General features: G+C 46.4%; 1 protein-coding gene across 1 annotated transcript; it reads left to right on the top strand.

Moving 5' to 3' along the window:
* The first annotated feature begins 227 nt into the window (after positions 1 to 227).
* On the top strand, positions 228 to 10,894 carry LOC120761877 (ficolin-2-like). Its single transcript, XM_058423169.1, has 8 exons — positions 228 to 274; positions 2,471 to 2,661; positions 3,407 to 3,460; positions 5,282 to 5,317; positions 8,485 to 8,612; positions 9,012 to 9,141; positions 9,666 to 9,800; positions 10,647 to 10,894. Exons 1-8 carry the CDS (start codon positions 228 to 230, stop codon positions 10,892 to 10,894), a joined length of 969 nt encoding a protein of 322 aa, XP_058279152.1.
* The last annotated feature ends 473 nt before the right edge of the window (positions 10,895 to 11,367 follow it).

Genomic DNA, 11,367 nt, shown 5'->3' with positions numbered 1-11,367 from the left:
TTAAGATTTTCAAGGCCGTGCTGGTGAGGGAAGGAAGAACTCAGACAGAAACATCTGAGATCAGAGGACCCGGGCAGTCAGGAATCAAAAAAAAAAACAACGAGGCAGGATTATAAATGCCTTTTTTGCCTACCCCTCAGTTTAAATTGGGGCAGGCCCAGCCAGGCCCATAGTTTGTATCAGGGGCCCAGCCAGTGGGCCTGTCCAGCCCCCCTTGCTGGCAACAGATGGGCCCAGAGACACAGCCCGGCCAGGGCCGCTCCTCTGGGCCCAGGTAAGCCCAGCCCTGGCCGCTTGGCCAGGGCGGCAGGGCCTGGCCGACCCCTGGCTGCCATATGATGTTACCTTTCTCTCCCTCTGGCCAAAGGGAGAAAAGCTGACCTGCAGGACATCAGTTTTTGTTTTTTTTAATATGGGTATTTCCCAAAGTCACAATTGACATTCTCAGTGGTAAAAATAGATGCCAATATCCCAAACTAGCCATCTGATAGTTCCCTGTCCTTTCTAAAGCAATTCCTAGGTCCTGACCAGGAAATACATTCTACATTTCTCCATAACTAAAAACTGAACTGTGCCAACCCATGACACCATATAAAGCAAAACCCAAATTTGAATGCAGCCCATATTGTCACAATTCCTCTGATTTTCCTGCAATTTTTCCAGGTGGGAGAAGGAAAGTAAGGTGTGCATTTCCCTGCCAGAATTGTTTTTTAGGAATTAAAATGACTGCAACATCTACTGGGTTATTATTTTATATTATTGTATATGTGAATAAGAGTAAGTGTAGGAGTATATGTCTGGGCTACATGGGGGACACAGAATTTAAGTGACAAGTATTTACATCTCCCTTACCTTCTTCCATTTGTTTAACATTAAACTATCATTGGAAGTTGGTCTGTTAGAGGTACCTTATGATAGAAGTGCTTGGGGGGGAAGCTGTGTTCTCCCTCTGATATCCTGGTGAAAATCTGCAAGAAATCAGTCTGCTTTGAACTGGGATGTAACAATAAGGAGGAAAAACTTAAGTTCTGTCCTCTACTAAAATTCATAAAATTTACAGGCTCTGGGTCTGAAAATAGTATGGGGTTCAGACTTGATGAAGCAGATTGGACCTCCAGTAGCACTGCCAAAATTGAGCAAAGCACAGGGTGAAAGAAATGAACAGTTTGGCCAGGGGAGGGGGGGCGGTGAATCAAACATGCTCTGTCTACCTATCCTTGCCTGAGTTTGAACTCTGTCGTTCATAAATCATGTACAAATGGAAGCCTGAAGGGCTGAGAAGTGGTGCTGGGCTGCCAGGCAGGAAGACCACTGGAGTGTGAGCCAGGCTGTGTAGCTACTAGCAGGCAGGATGAGGAGAGCCTTATATAATTCGGTAAATATGATTTTGCTGGTTCATTTTCTCTAGAAACAATATGAGAAGGGAAAGACATCCAAAACTTGCAGAGGACAGAGGTGGGACAGGCTGGGGCAGCCAGGCAAGAACTTTCTGATGAGACTTTTGGAAAGCAGCTTATCTGCGAAACAGCTTGAGACCCAGCCAGGCCCCAGACTGAGGGCAGCCAGTGAGCAAGTGCAGAGGTGGAGCTTACACTGAGGCTGTTTGTTAGATATAAAATGGGTCAGTGCTGACCACAGCACCCAGGAGGTGGCTGAGGGGAGCTTTGCAGAGAGCAGTGCTGGCCATGGGGACAACAGCTCCAGCCCTCTTGGTACTGCTCAGCCTAAGAGTGACTATTTGTGATGCTAAGGACACCTGCTCGGGTGAGTAGAGCACAAATCTTACTACTATCTCACTAAGACAGTCTGTTTCATTTTCCCTGATAAGAGAAGGAGAGATTGTTCTGCCAAGAGATATGATTTTTTTTTTTTTTTCATTCTGTGCGTTTTTTTAAATTCATCTGCCAGTGGGAGGAGAATAAGGGGGAGGCTAAAGTCTCAGCAGCTGCTTTAGAAAGCTGCTGGCTCCAACTAGTGATGTAACATCGCTCCTTCACAGTGGGGTCTCTAGGAACAGACAGTCTCTGGTAAGGTTTCCCCCCCTGGTTCAGGTTTTTCTTAGTAGGGCCTTGGTGCAGTTACCAAAGGATACAGAGCAATACAAAGGATCAGCCTGGGGATGCTGCAAGCACAGTATTCTCACTGTATTCCTCAGGAAGGCCATGGGGCAATTTCAAACAGGCCTGCCATCAGGAAATTCAAAAGAACCCTTACTGTCCAGCAATCCATCAGTGTCACTGCTATCAATACCCCTTTGGGGCACCTCTCAGCTTTTGCTTTATTAACTACAGTATATTTGTCATTCATGCAATGTCATATCTATCAGCCACCTCTCCCGCTGAACTCCCCTGAAGCCAGAGACATGAAGAGTCTGGCTCTTCTAATATGTGAGATCCTCAATGCCATCTGTCAATCCATACAACACCCTGAAACTTCCATACTCACTGCTTTTGATTGCGCTGTTCCTCAGCTTCAAAGGATTTGATTTCCTCGCCAAGATATTTCAGAGCCCTAATAATCTCCACAAAGACTATCTTCATTTCTCAGAGGTGAAAATAGTCGGACTGGGTGATGCTGATCAACTTGCCATTCTTCAAGGATGTCCAGGGATCCCAGGTGTCTCTGGCCCAAAAGGAGAACCAGGTCTCCCAGGAACAAAAGGTGAGGGCCCAAAGCCCAGTGATCAACAATGTGATATGAGATGGTTTTGTTGTTTTGGGTAGGGGAAGCAAACTGAGGCTGGAACAGTAGCTTGCCTGGCACTGGCTGCTGTGAGGAATTGGAGAACTGGAGTGGAAAACACCCCAGTTAGATATATGCTGGTACACACGGAGCGACCTGTTTCTTCCTTGAGTCTTCTCACAAATCTGAAGTGATTTGGGGATGTGGAGTGTTTAATTCGTTTCTTCTAAAAAAAAGAAAAGAAAGAAAATAAAACAATCCACTTATTTTCTGGGTCTGTATTGAACAGTCTGGGTGGGAGGGAGGCTGAGATGCTCCTGCCTGTTTTCTGGGGAGCAATGTGGGAAATATACTGGTAACTCCTATTCCAGGGAGCAAGGGGGTCCTTCAGAGTTTTCATAGCCAACTCAGAGAAGGTGAATCACATCAGCTGAGCAAGCTGATCCATCACAGCAAAATCCATGGACTGCTCCAGGATGTATCAAAGCTCATAAGAATTCATATGTGAAGTGCAAATTAAGACTTTAAATGGCAGCATCAGTGTAGTAATGCTTCAATAAATAAAAAAGGAGTAAGGTAAAAGAGTAAACTATGTTGCAAGACTGAATCTGATTAACTTGGCTCCCTTGTTTCTGTGAAAGCCAAGGCCTAGTTGCCCAGGCTTCTGTGACTCTCCACTCTGGTCAGTTTGCAACAAGCACATTAAAACTGAGTCTCTTTGCAGGAGAAATGGGAGAGCAGGGATTCCCTGGGAAAGCAGGACCACCCGGTGCAAAAGGTAATGTGTAACACATGCAGCTCTAATCTGTAAATGACCCCAAGCTCAGGACATGCATTGGTGGGTCTCCAGAGATGAACTGCAGGGCTGAAGTAGCATAGGAAAAGTCTGATTTGGGGGTATGGCTCTCACACAGAGTGAGCACTAGAAAGAGTGTCCTTGAGTGGGACTACAACACAGAAGAAGATACCACTCTTCTCAAAATTTCCCACTGACCCTTAAATCCCCATTCCCCACTCCTACCCTAACCTGCCTCCAACACAACAACCTGCCCAAATGACTTCCAGCTCTGAGGAGCTTTGGAGTTCTCTGTGGAGCTTCAGCCCAGAGGCCTGATGCAGAGGCACTATGCTGAGTGCTTGTTCTGCCAATTGACAGGGGCAATTAAAAGAATACAGACACAAATGGAAAGAATGGTCTTATTTTACTATGAATATAAAGGCAACACAAAGGTAGCATTCAATAAAACCACATGCTTGGCTTTGGCAACAAGCAAAAATTGGCAATATAATGTACCTAATCATTACTATACGAGAGGCAGGATAGTGATGGAGAAAGATACATCACCAATTGACTAACTACTATCATCCAGAGTTTAGAGTTGCTGGGGGGGCCCATTTTGCAGTGAGGACCTGGAGAACCCTTCCTGACAATTGGGAAGATCCTACGTGGTGCATCCACCCATAGACGGGGTCTCCAAATTTGCCCTGAAAGGGAGTCCAGGCCCAAATCATCAAGTCAAAGTGACTTGATTATATTTTTAGCACTGAAACACCTGGATCTGATGGCATGCTTCCTGCTTAGCCAAGGCCAGTGTTTGGTCAGAGCCCAGGCCTTGAATAGTAGGGTTTTCTACTAAAATATCCTACAAACAAGCCTCTATTCATGTCAGTTGGAAAAGTTTCTTAAAATGATATATTTCTTGTAGATAGCTACAGAATGTTATAAACACCTAGCATAAACATCTTTGTCATCTATTTTTAGGTAAATAATACTGATGGTGTTAGTCACATAATGCCCAGGATCCATCTTGTAAGTCAACTCTGGCTTAGACCTACTGCTCAGGCCTAAGCACAACACTGCTTTCAGCAGTCTCCAGCCTTTGACTTGGTGTGCAGTGCCCACTTGACCACAAAAACGGGATCAAACAATGGCACAGGATAAGGTGTCCTTTATAATGGGATGAACACCCAAAGAAGACGATGTCTGTTGAGAAACTGGCTTTCACTGCCAGGCTTGCTTAGGACCTTCAGCAGGACATGTGCTGCAAATACTGGAAAAGCGTCTCTTCTAAAGAATCCAGCAGCCAGCACAAGGGAACAGTAGGAACTGAGCAGCAGTACACTAACTAGCAGGGAAAACATCCCTTTCCATGCTGAATATGAAGCTATTTCCTGGCAAAAAGCACCCAAGATTTGAACTGAAATGCCAGCAGGAGATGGACAAACCCACTGAAAAACGGTGGCAAACCCTATTGATCAAAATCTTACAAGTGCCTGACTGTAAACAGAATGCCCCTACAAAATGTCACTGAAATGGAACTGTGAATCCCCATACATTCCAAGAGATGGAGCAGCAGTTCTCTCTCATCTGTATCCTACTCTTCCTGCTGTTCCCAAGAGACACTGCTAATCAAGCAACCAGGCTGAGGCAGCAGCACCACCTGGGACACTTGGTCAAGCATTGTAGCTTTGCATCTCTTGAAAGCCTCTCCTGTACATTTGGGACATATGGAGGGGCTGGAGCAGCCATTTGTAGAGGCACAGTAATTCATTTGCATTGGATAGTCTGTGATGAGCATTTTCCTCTTGTGTTTTGTAGGAGCAGCTGGAGAGCCTGGCTTCCCAGGACTGAAAGGTAAATCCTGCTATGCTGAATTCATCATGTGAGCTACTTTGTAAACTTCCACCCTCTGCCCTTCTGGTACAACACACCAGATGGGAGCAGTTATAGAGACTGGATGGGGCTGTCTGGTGACAGTTATACCTCATCATAGGCTCTGCCCTGGCCCAGGTGCTATGGGTAGTCCTCCTCCCAAACCAGGTGTTCAGCAACAGGTGCTGCCCTCAGCTCCAGCAGCTGGTGCTGCCACCTGGTACCATCAGCTGCAGAAACCACAGGGCTGAGGGACCAACCAGATTTGGGCAGAGGTCTTAATATTCCCATGCTATGGCAAAATGGAGAGGCCCAAATGAAATTCAGCTGCTGCTAGTGCCAGAGGAAGATGTCTCTATCAGCACTAACAATAAGGTATTAGGGAAATACAAGGTTTTACCCATGCAGCCATCATCCTGCATGTGAAGGCCACAGACACCCACCATGAGCACAGTCTGCACTGTGGCTTCCCCCTATGGAGTTTGGCTGGCAATCACTGGGTCCAACAGCACTGGCCTGGCAGATGGTTCTAGTGCTCCAGCTGTCACTGCTGCTCCCAAACCATTAGCTAAAGCCCTGTGCCAGCAGCAGCCATTCCCCTAATGGGACTTGTAGCTCTGCCTTTGTAAGGTGCATTTTGTCCTCCTTCCCACACTCACGCACTCCTATCCCACGTGTCCTGGGCCAACGGGACTCACTGGAACAAACTATTGGTACACAGCTCCATGGGCTGGGCAGCATCAGGCAGAGCAGCCGAGTCCAACGGAGACATGTCTTGTGTCAGTCTCACCATTTGGACCTCTAAGCCCTAAAACATATGCCAGTGGGAAAAAGATCATGCTAGGTCCAACAGGCCAAGAGAGGCAAGGCTGCTGCTCATTGTGCATAAATATATGTATGTGTATATATATAGTGCATCCTCCCAGTGGCCAACCCATGTACCTCCTGATCAACCTGGAGAGCCCTTCCCAGTGTCTAAAGCAGCTGGGTGTCATTGCTGTAGTCACAGGTTTGGCTTTGTTTTGACTTGGCTTCCCACTTGCCCCTCTGTGCTTTCCCGGGTCTGTGCAGATAGGCTGGTGGGTCTCCTCTGGTGGGCCTGATAGCAGCCAGGACAGCTTATATTGAGCAACTCTTCCATCCTGGTTTCCCTATGCTTTTCATTTGCTTGATGCAGATGAGCCAAGTACTTCCTCTAACATCACAGCTCTCCAGCGCAGCAGGATTTGTCTTGGCAAGTGTCAAGTACTGGGGAAGGGGAGTGCTGGGTGTGGAAGATGGAGAGCAATTGATGGTGTTGTTTGTCCAACAGGAACAAAAGGAGAGCCTGGATTTCCAGAAATATGGGGTGAGTTTCATCCTAGGTCTTCACAACACTGGTCTGCTTTGCAGAGTAGATGGTGGTGGAGTACCTACACTAGAAGTCAGGACAGGATAGGTATAGAAACAAGTTCAGAGTAACACTGAAGGATGGAGTAAGGAAAGTAAGTCTTTGCTTCTCACACACAATGCAGCGTCTGTGGGTCTACACTCTACTCCAACCATGCTGAGAAAGTCATGTCCTCTGAGCACTACTGAGATGTCTTGTACTCTGTATGTCCTGGAGGAGGTCTGTCTGAGTTTTTTCAGAGATTCGGTGTCCTGATTTCTAAGATGAAACCACTGCATGTCCACTGTATGGACATGTGGCTACTTCGAAGGCAGTTATACTCTTGCACTTGCACTGATACTTTAAGTACTTATGGAGTTCATGTGCGTAATAGTGCTCAGATTAACTTATTCATTGGAAGAGAAGAAGAAAATTAAAAAACAATTTTCAGTTGCCCCATCTGTCTTCATGAGCTAAAGTTCAAAGAGAGCTACAACCTGCTCTGGCTACAAATGGGTACTGTAAGGGCACAATAACATGCAAAGGCTCAGACAGATCAAAGCTGCTGTAACATCTGACATATTGGAATGCTACTGAACTGGTTCCTTGCTGCCCCAGACACTTCTCTGGGCATGTAAAAGTTTTGACTAATAGGAAGGAAAAGGAAAAGGCCAAGTCCAGGACCACCTCCCTGCTAGGGGGTTCACAAGACAGCCTGGTACAGCTGCGTATCCATGTATAACACACAGCACACTGGAACACCTACACCACCAGCACCACTATCACTGATCATCTCCCCAGGCTTTCCCACAACAGCTACTGATGCAGCTCTGATGCAGCTGTAGGCTGGAATGTCTGATAGGGACCATTCAGTCACTTATGAATCTGAACTTTTGTTATCAGGGATGGTTTCCAGGAGGGAAAAAATTATATATAAGATGTGTATATGTATGTATACATATATATATATATATAAATGTACATATTCAAAAGCATTGTGTGAGACATCCACGTGGCCTTCGACACTTAGGGGGAGCTTATTAAAAAAGCTGGAGAGGGATTTTTTTTACTTGGGCAGGGACAGGACACTGGGGAACGATTTACAGCTAAAAGAGGAGAGATTTAGGTTAGATATTGGGAGATGATTCTTTACTCAGAAGAGGGTAAGACCCTAGCTCAGGTTGGCCAGAGAAGCTGCAGCTGCCAGTTCCTGGAGGTGTCCAAGGCCAAGTTTGGATGGAGCTTGGAGCAACCTGGTCTAGTAGAAGGTGTCCCTGCCCATGGCAGAGGGTGGAATGAGATGAGCTTTAAGGTTCCCTCCAACACAAACCATGGGTGATGCTATGATTCATGGAGGATGAGCTGAACACTGTTCACTGCATTACAGGGAGCTGTCTCTCTGTGTCACTAACTCCTTGGCTGCCAACTACCTACACACGCCCTGTGCCCTGAATACATTCTGGAGCTGGGACAAATTCCTGGATCAGGAGTTTGTCATCCTTTTCATAGCATCTCCATCATCCAGACCCCCAAAAGTCATTGCAGATGAGAGGAGTATCATCACCTTAGACTATCTCTTTCTTAGAAGGTACCCATCTTCCCTACAACATATGGGCTCTGAAGCCATGGCAGGGTTTGGCTCCCAGCAGCTCTACATTAGGATCCTTCAGTATAGAGAGCCAGCTGGGTGCTGAAGGGTTCAAAGACTCAAGGCTGATGTGCTCCCTGAATCAGTAAACACATTATAACTCTTTCCACTTGATCTCTTTGACTTGCACAGAACCCAGGACCTGCCAAGAACTGTTGGCCAAAGGGAAGGTTTTGAGTGGCTGGTACACAATCTACCCCCAAGACTGCAATGCCACCACCGTCTTCTGCGACATGGACACAGATGGTGGGGGATGGATTGTGAGTAGGAAGAGGAGAGGGAGGTTTACATGTTCCTAGAGTGATTCCTGTAAAGGCTGCAAAGGATGGCTCAAAAAATAGAAACACACAGCTGAGGTTAATGTCCACAAGCCAGAGTGAATCCTTCTGGATGCAGGGGATTCCCCCAAGATTGTCACTAGAAGTAGGCTGAGTGCCACAGACCCACTCCCTGCTTAAATCAGCAAATAATTTCCTCCTCATTTCCAAGGGCATATGGAGGAGATCCTCGAGAAAGGGATTCATGTGGGGTTTGCTCCCCAGACACCCACAGGAGTGTTCTGATTCAGGGGAAGCATTTACCATGGTGGGCATGTCCTCCAGGTGCTGTGGATGCTTTTGAGTGAGGGATGGGCTGGTGGGGCTGAGGGTGTCTTTCAGGTTTTTCAGAGGCGCTGGGATGGATCAGTGGACTTCTTACGGGATTGGGATTCATACAAGCGAGGTTTTGGCAACCAGCTGACAGAGTTCTGGATGGGGAATGACAACATCCACTTCCTCACATCTCTGGGTAAGGTCTACCTCTGTCCCATGCTGGGGCCATGAGAGTCCAACCCCTGTACCACATTGGGTCATTGTAGACCTCTGAGCTCCTCATAATCATCTGAGACCCCCTAGTGTTAATCCCAAATAGCATGCAGGCTCTTGCAGCCCATTGCATACAGGAAATTGCACTCTAAAAAACCCCAAAACTAGAAGTCAGGGAAGAGAATGAGATGGCTACATGATCTACCCTGGAGACAGGCCAACACATCTTCCTACTGGTTGTGATGGCATCATCTGGTCCACACAGAGCCTTGGAGTTACAGCTGTGTTCAGGACTCCTGCCCATGACAACCCAATACCATATCTGAAAAGGTGCATCCCTAAAAAAACATTAAAGGTATAGGAGGCTGTGGAAGAATTTTAAATAAATCAAAATCTCACAAGCAGCTCCTCTCAAGTTAGCTCACAGCTCCTTAAACCCTCCACCCTAAAATCCAGTGGCATACCCATCATCCACCCTGCACCAGTACTGCCTATCTTCTCTTCTAGGACCCTGTGAACTCCGCATTGACCTGAGAGACTTTGAGAACAACTACTATTTTGCCAAGTATGCTTCATTCAGAGTTTTAGGAGAGTCAGAGAAATACAGACTGGTTCTAGGAGACTTCCTTGGTGGAAATGCTGGTAAGTTTGAGGCAGCTCACTGGGAAAGTCTGTTTCCTAGAGCATTTCAGAAGTGCTCAGCTTCTACGCAGAAATGTACCATGCGCACTCCTTGTATCGGCTACATTTAGAGTCAATTTTTTTAAACTGGCCATGGTATCTCAGGTAATGAGTGACCTCTGGGTACAGGGATGGAGGGGAACACCGAAAGAAATGTGGCTCAGAGTATTACCTACAAGCCCAGTCCTGTGGTTTAACAGCAAATGAGCCTGGTCCTGAGCAGCACCCAATTCAACTGACTTTCCCAACAGCTCTGCTTTTGATTACTTTGGCAGGGAACATTTTCCCATGAACTTTGGTATTTCCAGGGCTGGAGTGCTGTTCAACACTTGCAGCATCAGCACTCCATCCTCTTAATACCTGATGTTTTGGGGATCTTTTAAAAAGCAACCAAATCTTCAAAATTCAATATCAATCACTCATGAATGAGTGAAACCAACACTTGAGTGCATTGCTCTGGGTTTACGTGGCTTTGTACACTGCAGCCCTGTCTGGTAATTCAGACTTCAGTGTGCCTGCAGAGAACCTGAGCATTGCAAGAGAAGTGATGCCTGTGTAACCTTGAAGAGAATCTGGCCCATTTGATTCACAGGCATAGATAAATTCTCCATGTGTTTTAACAGAGCCCAGGATACTTCTTTTGTCCAAGACAAGGAAACCTGGGCATCCTTGGCAAGAAAGCAGCAGATTTATACAACCTGCCTTGCATGTGGCAAGGGACACTGGTGCCCAGCAGGGGTGTACAGACACATCAGGGTCCCATTTGTGATCCCTACTGCAGTAACTGTGAATGTGTACTCTCTGCAGGAGACTCTTTATCGTACCACAGGGACATGCCATTTTCAACAACAGATCAGGACAACGACATGAGCTCCTTTAACTGTGCCACAGAATACAAGGGAGCATGGTGGTACAATGATTGCCATTACTCCAACCTGAATGGCATGTACTGGAGGGGTGTGCATGGGAGCTATGCTGATGGAATCAACTGGAAGACAGGCAAAGAATACCACTACTCCTATAAGCAAACGGAAATGAAATTCAGGCCAGTTTAACATGGTGACAGGGTGCCTGACTAGCTCCAAGAGGTGCCACTCTCCCACCAAGAGAAGACACAAAATATAATGTTGTTTGGGGACAAAAATGGACCAGGAAGGACATTACAGGTTTTGCCTTCTCCCTAGAGGAGGATTTTTGAAGCCAGAAGATATCGGTGCTGGTTTGAGCTCCTGTAAGCACAGACTCTGGTGCTAACTCTCACCCTGACTCTTACTATCACCCGGATGCACCTACATCCAGCAGCTCCACTGATGCTGACTGAGTCCAAGCACCTTCTTCTGAAAAGTGTGTTAAAGACATGAAAAAGTGATAAGTTAAGGTGCAAAAAGTGATTTAAAGACCAAGTGATGGGTGGGGCTAGGGAACCTCAGTATAGCTCTCTGATATTATTATCCTAAATGGTAATTATTGGTAATTTTCAGTCTAATCTATGTATATGAAGACTTCAATATGCATGCAGCCTCTTTTT

Source organism: Hirundo rustica, chromosome 20, assembly GCF_015227805.2.
Source record: "Hirundo rustica isolate bHirRus1 chromosome 20, bHirRus1.pri.v3, whole genome shotgun sequence".
In the NCBI taxonomy this organism is placed as follows: domain Eukaryota; kingdom Metazoa; phylum Chordata; class Aves; order Passeriformes; family Hirundinidae; genus Hirundo; species Hirundo rustica.
The sequence above is the reverse complement of the archived record's forward strand: the minus strand, read 5'-3'. Positions and strand labels throughout refer to the sequence as shown.

Coding starts and splice junctions, on each gene's coding strand:
- LOC120761877 (XM_058423169.1), top strand. CDS start 228: ATGGGCCCAGAGACACAGCCCGGCCAGGGCCGCTCCTCTGGGCCCAG. Junction 275..2,470: donor GGCCGCTCCTCTGGGCCCAG/GTAAGCCCAGCC, acceptor GCTGTTCCTCAG/CTTCAAAGGATTTGATTTCC. Junction 9,142..9,665: donor CCACTTCCTCACATCTCTGG/GTAAGGTCTACC, acceptor CTTCTCTTCTAG/GACCCTGTGAACTCCGCATT.